This window comes from Citrus clementina, unplaced genomic scaffold (genome assembly GCF_000493195.1).
Source record: "Citrus clementina cultivar Clemenules unplaced genomic scaffold, Citrus_clementina_v1.0 scaffold_2, whole genome shotgun sequence".
NCBI lineage: Eukaryota > Viridiplantae > Streptophyta > Magnoliopsida > Sapindales > Rutaceae > Citrus > Citrus x clementina.
The window spans coordinates 25,527,714-25,541,798 of record NW_006262688.1 but is presented as its reverse complement, the minus strand read 5'-3'; the positions used below and the strand labels follow the sequence as shown (position 1 = coordinate 25,541,798).

Here is a 14,085-nt window from a genome sequence, read left to right as displayed (position 1 = left end):
ATGTACTTGATCTTCATGAAATATTAGCACAAGATTCCAAGAAGAGAAAAATGAAACGCTCAAACATAGATGGGCATGTCTTGTGGACCTTGATGGATCGGACTTCTTGAAAATCTTGTGGGCCTTGATTGAGTGAGAGTCACGCGAAGGCCACATGCATGTTTGTTGAATGTTATGAAAAAATGACAGATGTTTTCAAAACCATGAAAACACATGAACATGCATTAACTTAACATAACTTCTTCAACCCCAAGTAACTTTACAAGCACATTTTTATCGCACTGGTGTAGAAAAACCCGGAACACAAGTGCATGGAACATGTCTACTTCTTTAAACTCGATCTATGTGTGTGTGTGTGTAAAATATGAATCTCCTACTCTTAACAAAGTAAGAGATAAGTTTAAAAAATGAAAAAATAAATTTCAATACATTGTATAGGATAACATACACTGCATTAAATTGTGTATGTTTTATAGTTTAATTCATCTTTTATTTTATTAAACTAAGTAGTTCTCTAATAGAAAATATCTGTGTTCATTGTATTAGTAATTTTAATTAGCAGTTTTATGAAGTCCTGCTAGCTGCTTGCTTGATCTTTTAATAATTGAAGCAAAGGGTGGGTGACTCTGTACCAGCCTCTTGGAATTCGCAAAGGTCAACTTGAAATGAAAGTTTTGCGTAAGGTAGTTATATATGCGTTTGTGAGCGCTTGTTTTCAATGTAAATATGCTTAAAGGACAGATCTGACTTTCTAAGCAAGTTTATATTTCGTATTCATTTCACATTTGTTCAAAGATGGAACAGCAGAAGAGGCCGATATCAATTCTTCGACATTTCGTCCCTACCGTTCTTTTGCTCTCTGCGGTTTTCTTCATCGGTTGTGCCTTTGTAGTCACAGGCTCTAAAGAGGTAGCCACAATTGCATAAACCTCGTAGCATGAGTGACACATTTTGTTAGCACAGACTTTGAATGATTTATTTTCTGGCAAGAAAGTAGTAACAATGGTCTTTTATATACATATATATAATTTTTAGCAGAGGAATTCGCTATGGAGAGTGCTTAGGAGGTCTAGGATGTGTGAGGTATTGATGATTTGCTTCCATTTTCTGTTCATACTTTATGCAAATGCAATGATTTGTCACCCTATATATTCAGACTCAGTGGAGACCACGTGGCAGCGAGACACTACCTAGTGGTATCGTCGCTAGGACATCTGACTATGAAATGCGATCATTATCAGGCAAAGGGAACAAAAAGGTCAGTAGCTATATAGATTTTATGTAGCATTACTTTCCCAATAATGACATTAACTTGTTCTATTTGCTTTGTTTAGAACTCGAAGACATCAATGAGCTTATTAGCCATTGCAGCTGGAATAAAGCAGAAGGAAAGTGTGAACAAAATTGTCAAGAAGGTGAAATATGCTGAATATTTTTTGCTCCAATTGTATATATTCTAGCTTTTTGTTGAATTCAGTGTCTCAATGTCTCAGTTTCCACCAAGTGATTTTGTGGTGATGCTTTTTCATTATGATGGCGTTGTGGATGCTTGGAGGGATTTGGAATGGAGTGCCCATGCCATCCATGTCTCTGCTATTAACCAAACTAAATGGTGATTAGAAGTTCTAAAAAAACTCATTCAAAACAGGGCTTAAGCATATTCTCAGTAACTTGATGTTCTGTATTATGTCCCATGATTAGGTGGTTCGCTAAGCGTTTCTTGCATCCTGATATTATCTCGGACTATGCCTACGTTTTCCTATGGGATGAAGACCTTGGCGTTGATAATTTCAATGGTAAAAGGTATAAGTTTGAATCCAGAGCCTGGTTATACTTTCGGGAAAATAACTTCTTTGGCAAGGCATTCACAGTTTAATTTTCGGCAATCTAAACATTTATGCAGATACATTTCAATTGTTAAAGAAGAAGGGCTTGAGATATCCCAGCCAGCACTTGATCCTGATCTATCTGAGCTACATCATCATCTTACAGTGCGTAACAACAGAACAAGAGTGCACAGGTTATTCTCAGCAAGCTTGTTTTTAAAGATAGTGTCGTTTCAATTGAAATTAATTTTTCCGTTTGATAGTTTTCTGGACTAACCTCTAAGGTTGGTGTTGCATTGTTAACCAGGAAGATTCACAAGTTGATTAGTGGTGGAAGGAAATGTGATTTAAATAGCACCAAGCCTCCTTGCGCAGGGTAAATGTATTTACAAGTTCAAATGATCGCAAGTCACCATTGGTCTTAAGCCGAAAATTCTCAGGCATTTACGCAACACATTCAAATTATATAATCATAGGGCAGTAACATGGAGTCTCACACTTTTTACAGGTTTGTAGAAATGATGGCACCTGTTTTCTCAATAGCGTCCTGGCGTTGTGCATGGCATATGATTCAGGTATATAATCTTTTATTAGGACATTTTGACAGGAAATTATTACTACTCAGATCGGCAAAGTATGTCTCTGAATTTTCCTTCTTTACTTTCTCAAATTCGTTGTCAGAATGACTTGGTTCATGCATGGGGAGTGGACTTTCAGCTGGGTTATTGTGGACAGGTAACTTTCCAAAACTACAATCTTATCATCTGTTCAGCTTAGTCCCTTGAACACATATCTGAAGTGTATCATATTCTTTGACTCTTGACAGGGTGATCCAACAAAGAGCATAGGCATTGTGGATGCCGAGTACATTGTTCATTATGGTCTTCCTACGCTCGGAGGTCTGGTTGCAAAGAAGGTTAGAAACTCTGATGATCATATATGTTCAAATTATGCTACTTATATTTATATGTATTACTGATGGCCATTTATCTACAGACATCATCATCGTTGCATCAGTCGGCAGCTAGAGAAGAGGTCAGTATTTTTTGGGGGCTGTCTATTTCTTAGCAGTCTTGGGAAGAGCTTTAAAACGCACTGATATGTTAATTTTTGCAACTATTTTATGCAGGTGAGAAACCGGTCCTATGTTGAATTAGAGATCTTTAAGAACAGATGGAGAAGTTCTGTTAAGGATGATGACTGTTGGGTTGATTTATTAGAACAATCAAAATAGCCGAAGAGATACTAGAAGCATGATAAAATGAAGAGAAAGCAGCATACTTGTGCAATACTTTCTGCATCATTGAGGATGCATAATATTGTTAAAATCCAATACTTTTTTAAGTATAAATAAATTTTTGTTTTTTTTACTTTTTAAAACTATAGCTGTTCAATCATATATAAAACCTTGTAATAGTACATTCATTCAAATATAGTAGTAAACACAACACAAAGGCAGAACTGTGATGTAACAATTCTGTCACTCTCTCATCTCAGGAATGACAATGACAATTCACAAGCTTAAAAACAAGATGAAAAATGAAAATGAACTTGATATGTACTTCATAAATGTTATCATTGTGCTGCCAACATGAAAATTGGTCATAATTGTAGCTTAGTGCAGGAGAAATGATGCCAAAACAAGATACAAAACCAATTTTTGGAGAGTCAATTACTTGGAAACATTTAAGTTTCATCCAATTAATCTCCTTTTGCGAAAAATTTCAGAAATAACTTTTCCGAGTTCTTCACCAGAATCCTCCTGTACGTGATGCCCTGCCTGCAAAATGCAAACAATTAACTGCAGTTTTATTGCCAAGTACAAATAGTTAATGCAAAAACACTTGAGCATGATACCACCTCTGCACTTTTAAGAAGCATCAAAGGGGAATGGAAATATAATTGAGCATGTACATTGAACAGCAACAGTATTATGTTAATGCATGAGATATATCTGATTCTACCATTGGAAGTTCAATTAGCTCATGGTTTGAATTGTTACAGAAATCTTCAACTCCATCATAGTTCAACCACCGGTCTCTCTGTCCCCAGCATACTGTAGTTGGAATTTTCCAACTATTATCCATGAGTATTGTCCTCATTTCTTCCACATATTGCTGATAGTTAAAGCAGACATAAGAATAAACCAACTGGAGCACATGAGCAGAAAAGAATAAAAGGAATTAGAAATTATTTTCACCTTTAGCTGCTTTTTCATGCCTCTACTAATGGCAGTCAAAGCAAACCCAGAGGAACCAGAGGAGAGATAAGGACTTCTATAAACCATCGCATCGTCCTCTTTCATTTGATAAGGACCACAGCTCGTCAAAGCTTTATCACTAGCCCTTAAAGGATCCTATTTGGTTATAGAAGAAGGTGATTAAGTATGTTAACTATTGTGCTAAACCTTTTGAGGACCAGTTAAACTGAAATTTTATATAAATTTAACAAAGATAAATAAGCACATATGCATTAGCGCCTGAAAACTCAAAGAAATACATACAGAAACCTGTGTGTTGTAAAAGTTGTAATGTAGTCTGCCTACCTGAGAAAAAATTTCACCGAGCAAAAAGTTGCTGAATATGGACAAGGTTGATGGAAGGTTGGCATGTTTCGCTGTTAGCTTGAGTAAACAATGAAAGGGAGCATCCATTAGTTGCCACCAATCAAACAATTTTCTACTATTCTGTCATCATTTGCTGCATGCATGTAGAAAGCAGAATACTAAATACTATGATAGAAAGAAATTAAAGAAATGCATGGTCAAGATTCAGGAGATCCATACAGGAGGATTGAGGAGAATTAGATCCTTAAGCTTGTCCTTATGCTTGCTAGCATATTTAACAACGACAGGCGAAAAGTAGCCCTGAGAGGTACATAAAAAATTGGAAGCTTTCAGTTTCATGTCACCTATAAACACAATAGATCAAATTAACCGCTTACTTCTATTCTACTATTAAAGAAGGAGAACATGCCTGGACAACAAGTGAGACCTTGTCATTAGCAATTTCATTAACAAAGGACTCCAAGGATGCCACATATTCTGCATACCATAATGAAAATTTACTAAAGAGACACAGTATATTTAACACTTATCTGTCATCATTAAGGCTACTAAAGCATTACCATCCAAATTATAGTCAAATCCATATCCGGGTTGAGGCTTCTCTGAAAATCCAAAGCCTGTAGAAATGAGATGAAGGCAAATTTTCTCTCTTAGCTTATCTTGAAAGATATAAATCGCAGTAAATCCCCAAAACTCAACCTCAAGAACAAGAACTCAGAATCTATTACAATTCATCGTAATTGGTAGCATGATCTTACCAAGCCAATCAAAAGCAATTGCATGATAGTTCTTAGAGAGCACAGGAAGGACTTTACGGTAGGAATATGCCTGTCAATACATTAAATTATCCATATGAAAGGATCACCAATGAAAATGGACTAAAAGGATTGACAGAGGAACACTTACTTGTGAAGGGAATCCATGAATCAGCAAAACTGTATGATTATCAGCATTTCCACTTTCTACGCAGAACCATCTATTGCACAAAATCATATATAGAGAGCATGTTTCAATCGGTAACCCTGCAAATATCAGATCTCAATTTCTTCACACCATACCAACTTTACGACACTATAAGCCTACATACAAATTACCAAGTAATGTTCCATGGAAAATACCCACTTCTACATTATTACCTGAAGATCTCATCAGCCTGAGAAGCAGAACCTAGGTCAAGTCCAAAAATTGGGTCTTTTGCAGTTTCACCAGAACCAGAAACAGTAACTGCTTTCACCTGAAGCAAAAAGAATTTAACACCCAAGAAGAGTTTCAATACTTAGAAATCAAACATACTCCTTAACGCTTACTATTTTCCCTTGCTTAAACCACTCATCAGCTGGGGATGACCCATCTGAGTATTTCCCTGCATGAAATAACCCCATTAACATTATTCTGTGTTAAAAATCTTGAAAAAGAAATTTACATTAAGAAATTATATAAATAAAAGTGATGAAAGATATTGAATGGTTACCTCCAAAAAAGGAAAAGCCATCTCCCTCAGAAACAGGAGCATCTATAAGGTAATCCTGATAAAGAAAACATATATGAACAGTTTACAAGGGATAAAAAAGTTTATGCATGTAATCAGAAAAGGCTCGAAAGTGATCAAATATCAGAGAATCATGAGCATACATCTTCATATGTGCAACTGATTCTTAAGCATTTTCTGCGGTTCTTGCAAGCAGGTGACTTGAGCTGTCCATGAACAAATGAAGAAGTAGAAGCAGTTGGAGAGCTGGGGAGCAGCTGGGGATGATGATGAGAGTGAAATGAAATTGTTTTAGCTTGAACTATAGCCATGGGCTATTGCTGGGAGAGGGTTTGTGTTTTACTGAATAAATATTCAAAGAGACCGTTAACCGCTGGCGTTGGCTTCTAACTGCAAATTAAATTTGGGTTGCTCAAAGGAGAGGTTGGTCCAAACAAAGTTGTGTAAGAGATAGGACTTCTCTGGCTCTCATTCTTCACTAAACAGCACTCACATTTAAGTTAATTTTTATGTTTATTCTCTCCCGATGCTTAGGCTCATAGCGAGATTAAAAATTATACGCAGGGGGTATATTATTGTCACCTTATGCTCCTAACCCTTGTAAGTTCAACCCAAAATACGACTACATATTTTAAGGAGTTCATTAAGTATTTAAAGGAGTTCATCAAGTATTTAAACTAGGCAAGATCTTCTCTGGCTGGCGAAACCCTTTAGCGTGATTTATTGACAAGTGAAAAATTCCGACTTTCTTAAAGAAATAGGTTGATAGATAACACGTCTGGTGTTCCTCATGATCAGGAAAATTTATATGATTTGTTTCTTTGATTATTGTTAAATGTATGATCTTCAAAAGTGAGTATAGATATTTCATTTTTGTTTTTTCCATTCTAGTTTCAAGCAAGTATTGTTACAAGAAAATTTAACAATATCTTTATTCTTTTTATACAAATAATTTAACTCTTACAATTGTACTACGACAGATGAAGTGCCTTCAATCCATATTCTCAAGTAACCGTAGCCAAAATCAATAGGTTTTCAGTAACTGAAGCAAGTTTCATTTGCAATAAAAATCCCAAACAGGTAGATTTACAGAGTAGCAAATTGAGATACATGGGATCTTAAAACCAAAAAGTAGACGTTACATATTTCTATTTAACGAAGTAAGGAAGGTTAAGGACATAAAGCAGGAAATAAGCCCAAATGACACCAGAAATTCCACCAAAGAAGAATCCTCCAGTGAACTTAGCCCACCCATCAGCTGTTTGCAACTGATCAGGCTCCTTCTTCCTTCCGGTCAATGTTAAGCCTGGAGCAGTGGATGGCTCTCCTTCATTGAATGAAGCAATTCCATAGATTGTCAAGCAAATGCTGAGGATCACAACAAGGCCACCAGCTGCCAATGACCCTGCTGGTCCTGCTATTTCTGTGTTTCTCAATGGCCCTGCCTTAACAAATGGACCCACAAGGAGGAATCCATGGGCCAACCCCACCTCTACTCCTCTCAGTAGTGGGCTGACTGCCGTCCGATAAGCTGGTAGATTTGAGAGGTACCATGCAATCAATGGACTTGATGTAATTGGAGTCTCCAAGCTTCCAATGAATGGATCACCATTGATTGGCTGAATAACTTGGTAAGTTGGCTGCACAAAGTGCAAATCAAATTACTTAAAAAGGGTATATTTATAACTGCTCTATACTTCTAATTTAATCTTGAAAGCACAACAACAGAAGTCTTGCCAACCGCAACACTCTACCTTGATAACTAATGAGTCCATTTCAATTTCAAAAGCAAAACCATAACTATCATTCTTAAAAAGGAAAAGGATGATGATTATGAATTCCGAATAAACATTTATATTTCATCAATGTGTTACCTTTTCAGATTGGATAGCTTTGACAATGAAACGAGGGCTTCTCTTGGAGGGAACAACCCTGAATGGAGATCCAGAGATACCCCTTGGAGTAAGCAGGCTCCTGGAAACTGGTGAAGTAAAGCTACTTTTGAGCTGGCTGGCCATTGGAGAAGAAACAGAAGCCATTTGAGATTGTGTTTGTTAAAAGACTTCTGTTTCTACCAAGAGCTCGGCTTTGTATAGATATGTCAAGCAAAAGTTCAAAGGGTGATGGATTTGCTGAGTGGACTTAAGAGTATCTTTGATTTGAAAACTTGTGGTTGTGAAGAATGAGGTGTCACACTTGCAGATTTTTCATTGGATGGAAAGCACATCTAGCCTTATCCCTTATCCAAAGCCTTGAGTATGGCTTATGTTGCATATCACAGCTCCATTATTCTACAAACCATAAGATTTGCGGGCTACTTGCTACTTTTCTTAGAAATAAAATGCTTTTGTAATGTTTATAATCAATGATGAAAAAATCTTGGATATTTCTAGGCCTTCTGCTATTAAAAAAAAAAAAAATCAACAGAATAAAAATACTTTAATACCAATTATTTGTCATTAATAATTTCTTAAAATATGTTATGGGCATGACTGGATCAAAGGGAAACAAATGAATTCTTTGGAAGTTATTTTGCTTTCTTTTTTTTTTCCGAATTGTTGGAAGTTATAATGATTAATGCTTAAGTATTTGATACTTAGATAATAATGATACAATCAAATAGAATATTCGTTAAAATGTTCATATTTATAAGGATAATAGTTTAACTAAGAGTATTCATTTATTTACCCAAAAAAAAAAGGATCGAGAGAGAGAGAGAGAGAGAGAGAGCTCACTACATGAAACGAAATCAAAATGAAATTTATGCCACACTTATTTTGGAGTTCAACTTACTGAGTTCTAACGAGCATCAAAACGGTGTGCTTAAGTCACTCGACAACTCGAGGTGCAAAGACGCAAATAGCCTTATCACTTACAAACGAAACAACGCACTCGCATTTTCCTCTTTCATCCAATTTTCAGAGCGGTCCGCTCCCGCGAAAACCCTAATTTCATTTGGAAGCAATAGCAGCATTCTACTCTTGATGACATTTCAAAATAGACTAATTTTGGGGCAATAAGATGACTACCTTTTAGAAATCTTAATTTTACACTTCGATGCAAAGAAATTCTCTATAGAAATGGCATTGCAAATTCTGAAGCTCCCAATAAACCTTCGCTGTTATAATAACCCAACAAGTACTGCCAATTCAGGCCTGTTTTTACTTTCCAACTCCAATTCTCATGTTCTTCTCGGTACCCATCACTTCATTCTTTTAATTTTAATTGTTAGGCTTTACGAGAGATCATGGTATAAAAATTTGAGTTTTTTTTTTTTTTTTTTTTTTTTTACTTTGTAATGTAACTATTGTTCAGGGAGATTGCTGAAAGGACAGAGACAATATCCCATCAGAAGCTTTGCTGTTGCTAGCAATGCCAAGTCAGAGAAGATTCAATTGCCTAAAAAGTAAGCTTTATTGCTATTGCATATAACCCGAACTATGTCTATTTATTGAACAATTCATTTTTATATAAGTGTCAAAACTTTTAAAAATTGATCTGTTAAGAAAGTCAGGCATTGGTAAGAGGGTTAATTTGATAGAGAAAATATGGATTTTCTGTTTTTTCGTTGTGGATTTGATATTTTATGTTCTATTGTTGACATTTTTTAAGGAAGAGGAGGCTGGATGAGATATGTCTTGAAAGGTTTCAGCAATATAGTCGAACATACATACAGTCATGGATATTGCAAGGTAAGCTAAATTATTGAATTGTATAAACAAGGCCCTCCTGAATCTTGGTTCTTTTCATAATATTTTAGTTTCGATAGAGTATGGGCGAATTTTCTATCTAATATGAGTATGTGGTTCACATGATTAGTATTGCTACGAATCTTAGTTGATTGCCAGTATGTATTGAAACTTTTATGTAAATGTGTCAGGTAGATTAAGAGACTCGCATTGTGAACTCATTTAGTTTAGAATAGACAATCGACTTTAGTTGTTTGATTATTTGGTGATCCCATCTCTCAAACTCATTTATGGTGTAGGGAAAGTGTTTGTAGATGGAAAGGTGGTGAACAAAGCTGGAACAGCTGTCTCTGATAAGGCTGTTGTAGAAATAATTGCCCAAGTGCCAAAATATGTATGTAGGTGATTATTCCTGGAACAATTCATCTTGCAATTTCAGACATAAATTTCGATTTTATGGTGACATTGGTGAGTCTTATTCTGATTTTTATCTTTTGTTCATTTGTTCAGAGCAGGACATAAGTTAGAAGCTGCCATTGAACAACTGGGTGTTGATGTAGCTGGCAAAGTAGCTCTTGATTCAGGTTTGTCCACTGGAGGGTTTACTGACTGTCTGCTTCAGTATGGTGCATCATTTGTTTATGGGGTTGATGTCGGTTATGGACAGGTACAGGGATTTCTTTTTTCTTTTCTCTTTCGTAGAAGGCAATGTTTCTTCTGATTGTCCAATACTCTGCATTCTTGATTTGTTATAGATCTTTGCTTGATTATGGATGTTAACATCTTCAATAGGTAGCAGACAAAATTCGTCGTGATGGACGTGTTTCTGTAATAGAAAGGACAAATTTAAGATACCTCACTGCTCTCCCTCAGAGAGTTGATTTGGTGACTTTGGACCTTTCATTCATTTCTATTCTCACGGTAAGCTTTCAAATGCTGACAAATGTTGTAATGCTAAGTTTATGAGCTCTTTGAATTGTTTGCGTACATCTCCACACCTTTGATTCCCCTGCTTGTATGGTCGTTGCTTAATGGTGTTGCACCTTCTCTTTTGCTCTTCTAATAATCACCATAGATGGGAAAATAAGTGAATAAGATGATGATTTTGATAATTATTCACGACAGCGCAATTGTTCTTGTGAATCTAGTGCTTATTGACCATTGTGTCCTGCATATTGTGATCCTTCTTTATAAGCAGGTCATGCCTGCTGTGATAAACTTGATGAAGGAAGAGGCAACTTTGATTACCTTGGTCAAACCTCAATTTGAAGCTCGCAGATCACAGGTAGGTAACTTATCTCCATTTTTTCACTTGTGCTGGACTGTGCTGTATATGACTAAATAAATCTGAAATGATGTCAATGAGGGAACCACCTTTCCACTCCGAAGTGGCTGCTAACTTCACCAGCTTCTTCTTTTAATTGGAAGTACCTCAACAACTTGTTATTTGGTGGTCACATAAAATCATTCCTTCATTTTTCATCGGTTTAAGACGGTGAGTATCATGTGTTTGAGTTCAAAATTTCGTTGTTGTTGCAGGTAGGAGGTGGTGGGATTGTGAGAGATCCTTTAGTCCATAAGGAGGTCTGAAATTTTTCTCATCATTATTTTCTAATTGATCTCACTTCTTTGTTCCTTTGTTCAGAGGAGTTTTATGCTTCTCTTGTTTTTCTCTAATTCTTGTTTTACTCTAATTTTGAGCATGCTTATATTTGGCATTGACTTGAAAGTTGTAAGCACTAGATAATAATCCATTAACCCTGCGTTCATTCTGTAGGTTCTTGAAAAGGTCATAAAAGGGGTAGAAAATTTCGGATTCCAGACTAAAGGGTGGATTGAGTCTCCTCTAAAAGGCGCTCAGGGAAATACAGAATTACTTGTTTGCTTTACTAGGACGGCTGAGAAACAAACAGAGCAGTAGAATATGAGGGTACGAGAGAACATGTGCATTGTGCGAAAACATGTCCAAAAGTGAAGGCAATTGTATTATGAGATTAACAATTTTATACATAATTTAGATTAGCCACCATTGATTGGTTCTTAGCGTATTTCCATTTTTTTTTCCAAGGGACAGCAATATTTTCTGTAAATATTTGCAGATTGTAACCAAATTCTAGAAAACAAAATAAATAAATAAAATTGGCAGAAAGTGTCTAGCTAAAGAACAGTAGTCAATCTACAATGGATTACTATCATTCAACATTTCAGAAGGGATACTAAGGCCAACAACCTGCCCAACAACTGAGAACCAAGCCACCAGATATAGTTCAATTGCAACTCCATTTTTCTTCTGTGTGGTATCACCAAGGAAAAGCAGCTTCATCCACTCGCCTGTTCCGCATGGATGTAATTTATACCATGGCCTGTTCAAGTATGGATGTTCCTGCAATTCCATAAATTTAGGTAAACATTGGCAGGTTGAAATGATCAAAATCAACATTAAGCATATCAAATTTCAGGCACTTGTGCAGAAAGCAAAAGAGGGACGAGAACCTCGTGAGTTATGAATGTCCATTTTGACTCTGATAAAGCCTTAGCAGAACAGGAAGGGAGTCCTTTTTCAATTTCATCCAACACCAAAGGCTGTCCACCTATGCATAACCAAAAAGCAACACACGCCAATATAAAGGACAAGTAGCAATAAATTTTCTTCTGCCAGCAATAGATCAGATGATAAACTCTTATGAACTCTTATCTTTCAGCAAGCAATCTAAAATTTGTTTAGTTAAATATTTGTGAGTTTAGCATATGGTGATTATCAGATTCTACACTGTAAAATTTAATCACACCAGATGAACATACCACTGCAGTATGCACGGAAATATAGCACTGGAACCCTATATGAAGCATTGTAGATTACATGAAAATCATAGTAGTGCTTGTCACAATCATAGTTCTGAACCTACCAAATAAAACAAAAACAATGATCAACATGACCGTAAAGCGGTTCCTAGCTGCCAAAATAAAAAAAATAAAAAAAGATGGTAGTTAATATACACACTAAAGTGGCAGAATCAGTGGGTTCTTCTTCCTTAAAGCAACTGGTCCCTTCTTCCCCTTGGCAAGTTTCTTCACCTCGATCTTCCTGTTCAAAACAGTTATATTATTTCTAACGTTAACACCGCAATCAAAGTGATATGCTTCAACATAACATCAAAGGCCAGACCTTTCTTAAACTGAGAAGGCAAATGTTTTCCAGTGACAAGTATCCCTCCGCCTGAAAGAACCCATTAAACTTCTCAAACACGAACAGAAAGAAAAAAGAGAAAAAACCACAGGGAATGACAAAAATGAACAATAAAACAAACCTCACGAGATCCAAACCAAGGTTGTTTTCTACAAGCAACCCATGACCATGAAGGGAAACTGGGATTGAATCTTTTCCATTTATCGGCCAACGTATGAGCAGCAAGAGAAAACTCACTTAACGAGAGGGTTCCATCCCAAGCTAAAATGTCCATGATTGCACTGCAGACTGCAGTAGTTGAAATAAGAATATAATAACAAAACATGATTATGTAAATTTCACTAATTTCCTGAAATTTCATATTTTGTTTCAATTATCAGTGACCCCATAACCAGAAATTGTGAAAACAACTAAAATTCCTGCAAGAAGATCTAGCTTAATAATGATTATCAGATTATCACAATCGAACCGCGCAGTATTGATCCAAAAACAGAATAAAACCCAGGACACATAATTCAAATTAATGAGCATAAGCGAGACAAAATATTGATAACGTAGACAGTCAATACCTAAAAAGAAACCAAGCTTTAATAGAAGAAGCCTCTGGCCTCGTGAAATTTGTGTCTGAAATAAACCATGTCTTCGCTTGTTCTTGTCTCTTTTGAACGAAATTTATCAGTTCGCCTGGATTCATTTGACACGTTCCACCACGTTATAAACAGGGTTAGAAATTTTAATCGAAAAAAAAAGCACCGTGCATCGAGCGTCTGTTTTGCCTACCTTTTATTTTTATTGCAGGGCCAGTTCATAGTAGTTTTTAAATTTTTTTTTTTTTTGAGAAATTATCAGTCATATACTCTTAAATGACATCAGTATCAAATGTGTTATAATACTTTTTAAGTGTATCACTCGTATATCCTAAGTTGACAAAACACTTCTGTCATCCACCAATCCGTTAACTGCCGTTTGCGAGCGCTGACATCACAAGGGTAATCTAGTCTTTTTAAAAAAATGACATGTCATATAATATATTTTGATAAAAATGACATGTCATCCTATTTATCGGATAACTGTTAATAATTGCTAAAAAAAACTACTTTACAACCGAATCTACTCTTCCAAAATTTAACCTAAATTATAGAAGATCTACTCCTCCAAGCTTAAACTTGAATTTTTTATGGTATAATATGTATAATTATAAATAATATGTTGTTAAAAATTTTTATGGTATAATATGTATAATTGTAAATAATATGTTGTTAATAATTTTTTATGGTATAAGATGAATATTTTTTATGGATAATTGTTAATAATATGTACCATTAATA

At 35.7% G+C, this 14,085-nt stretch overlaps 5 protein-coding genes across 8 annotated transcripts; 2 read left to right on the top strand and 3 right to left on the bottom strand.

The window, feature by feature from the left end:
- Positions 1 to 1,061: 1,061 nt before the first annotated feature.
- LOC18052295 lies at positions 1,062 to 3,060 on the top strand. The gene is made up of 12 exons (XM_024190903.1): positions 1,062 to 1,083; positions 1,157 to 1,258; positions 1,344 to 1,415; positions 1,494 to 1,612; positions 1,702 to 1,803; positions 1,904 to 2,020; positions 2,134 to 2,202; positions 2,335 to 2,401; positions 2,508 to 2,561; positions 2,653 to 2,742; positions 2,823 to 2,861; positions 2,956 to 3,060. The coding sequence occupies exons 1-12, from the start codon at positions 1,075 to 1,077 to the stop codon at positions 3,058 to 3,060; spliced, it is 945 nt and encodes a 314-aa protein (XP_024046671.1). The 5' UTR covers positions 1,062 to 1,074.
- A 357-nt stretch (positions 3,061 to 3,417) lies between these two features.
- On the bottom strand, positions 3,418 to 6,296 carry LOC18052294 (haloalkane dehalogenase 2). Its single transcript, XM_006447887.2, has 13 exons — positions 6,025 to 6,296; positions 5,864 to 5,918; positions 5,700 to 5,755; positions 5,529 to 5,626; positions 5,299 to 5,368; positions 5,151 to 5,220; positions 4,953 to 5,009; positions 4,802 to 4,869; positions 4,612 to 4,692; positions 4,372 to 4,449; positions 4,027 to 4,182; positions 3,791 to 3,943; positions 3,418 to 3,606 (listed from the first exon to the last, which is right to left on the bottom strand). The coding sequence occupies exons 1-13, from the start codon at positions 6,190 to 6,192 to the stop codon at positions 3,520 to 3,522; spliced, it is 1,197 nt and encodes a 398-aa protein (XP_006447950.1). The 5' UTR covers positions 6,193 to 6,296; the 3' UTR covers positions 3,418 to 3,519.
- Positions 6,297 to 6,914: 618 nt separating this feature from the next.
- On the bottom strand, positions 6,915 to 8,071 carry LOC18052292 (photosystem I reaction center subunit XI, chloroplastic). Its single transcript, XM_006447886.2, has 2 exons — positions 7,756 to 8,071; positions 6,915 to 7,521 (listed from the first exon to the last, which is right to left on the bottom strand). Exons 1-2 carry the CDS (start codon positions 7,918 to 7,920, stop codon positions 7,030 to 7,032), a joined length of 657 nt encoding a protein of 218 aa, XP_006447949.1. The 5' UTR covers positions 7,921 to 8,071; the 3' UTR covers positions 6,915 to 7,029.
- Positions 8,072 to 8,687: 616 nt separating this feature from the next.
- Positions 8,688 to 11,516, top strand: LOC18052293 (hemolysin A). The gene is made up of 9 exons (XM_006447880.2): positions 8,688 to 9,076; positions 9,197 to 9,287; positions 9,494 to 9,573; positions 9,870 to 9,972; positions 10,081 to 10,237; positions 10,363 to 10,491; positions 10,769 to 10,855; positions 11,110 to 11,154; positions 11,348 to 11,516. The coding sequence occupies exons 1-9, from the start codon at positions 8,962 to 8,964 to the stop codon at positions 11,489 to 11,491; spliced, it is 951 nt and encodes a 316-aa protein (XP_006447943.1). The 5' UTR covers positions 8,688 to 8,961; the 3' UTR covers positions 11,492 to 11,516.
- Positions 11,517 to 11,534: 18 nt separating this feature from the next.
- On the bottom strand, positions 11,535 to 13,558 carry LOC18052291 (ubiquitin-like-conjugating enzyme ATG10). 4 transcript variants are annotated; one of them, XM_006447882.2, is made up of 8 exons: positions 13,538 to 13,558; positions 13,327 to 13,441; positions 12,879 to 13,045; positions 12,737 to 12,787; positions 12,572 to 12,655; positions 12,373 to 12,472; positions 12,064 to 12,161; positions 11,535 to 11,953 (listed from the first exon to the last, which is right to left on the bottom strand). In XM_006447882.2, the coding sequence occupies exons 3-8, from the start codon at positions 13,029 to 13,031 to the stop codon at positions 11,747 to 11,749; spliced, it is 693 nt and encodes a 230-aa protein (XP_006447945.1). In that variant the 5' UTR covers positions 13,032 to 13,045; positions 13,327 to 13,441; positions 13,538 to 13,558; the 3' UTR covers positions 11,535 to 11,746. The 4 variants fall into 4 exon arrangements, with proteins under 4 accessions (XP_006447945.1, XP_006447948.2, XP_024047134.1 ...); XM_006447885.2 differs by lacking the exon at positions 13,538 to 13,558 and having other exon boundaries at positions 12,879 to 13,038; positions 13,327 to 13,486; XM_024191366.1 differs by lacking the exon at positions 13,538 to 13,558 and having other exon boundaries at positions 12,373 to 12,466; positions 12,879 to 13,038; positions 13,327 to 13,486.
- Between the last annotated feature and the right edge of the window lie 527 nt (positions 13,559 to 14,085).

Excerpts from the sequence above, each read along its gene's own strand:
- LOC18052295 (XM_024190903.1), top strand. Across the intron at positions 1,259-1,343 it reads CAGGCAAAGGGAACAAAAAG|ACATCAATGAGCTTATTAGC; the intron begins GTCAGTAGCTAT and ends TAGAACTCGAAG. Across the intron at positions 2,862-2,955 it reads AGTCGGCAGCTAGAGAAGAG|GTGAGAAACCGGTCCTATGT; the intron begins GTCAGTATTTTT and ends TATTTTATGCAG.
- LOC18052294 (XM_006447887.2), bottom strand. The coding sequence starts at position 6,192 with ATGGCTATAGTTCAAGCTAAAACAATTTCATTTCACTCTCATCATCAT. Across the intron at positions 4,870-4,952 it reads ATTTGACTATAATTTGGATG|AATATGTGGCATCCTTGGAG; the intron begins GTAATGCTTTAG and ends TATGGTATGCAG. Across the intron at positions 3,607-3,790 it reads AGCTAATTGAACTTCCAATG|GCAGGGCATCACGTACAGGA; the intron begins GTAGAATCAGAT and ends TGCATTTTGCAG.
- LOC18052292 (XM_006447886.2), bottom strand. The coding sequence starts at position 7,920 with ATGGCTTCTGTTTCTTCTCCAATGGCCAGCCAGCTCAAAAGTAGCTTT. Across the intron at positions 7,522-7,755 it reads AAGCTATCCAATCTGAAAAG|CCAACTTACCAAGTTATTCA; the intron begins GTAACACATTGA and ends CACTTTGTGCAG.
- LOC18052293 (XM_006447880.2), top strand. The coding sequence starts at position 8,962 with ATGGCATTGCAAATTCTGAAGCTCCCAATAAACCTTCGCTGTTATAAT. Across the intron at positions 10,856-11,109 it reads TTGAAGCTCGCAGATCACAG|GTAGGAGGTGGTGGGATTGT; the intron begins GTAGGTAACTTA and ends TTGTTGTTGCAG. Across the intron at positions 11,155-11,347 it reads ATCCTTTAGTCCATAAGGAG|GTTCTTGAAAAGGTCATAAA; the intron begins GTCTGAAATTTT and ends TTCATTCTGTAG.
- LOC18052291 (XM_006447885.2), bottom strand. The coding sequence starts at position 13,451 with ATGAATCCAGGCGAACTGATAAATTTCGTTCAAAAGAGACAAGAACAA. Across the intron at positions 12,473-12,571 it reads CCACTGATTCTGCCACTTTA|GTTCAGAACTATGATTGTGA; the intron begins GTGTGTATATTA and ends TTTATTTGGTAG. Across the intron at positions 11,954-12,063 it reads GGACATTCATAACTCACGAG|GAACATCCATACTTGAACAG; the intron begins GTTCTCGTCCCT and ends ATGGAATTGCAG.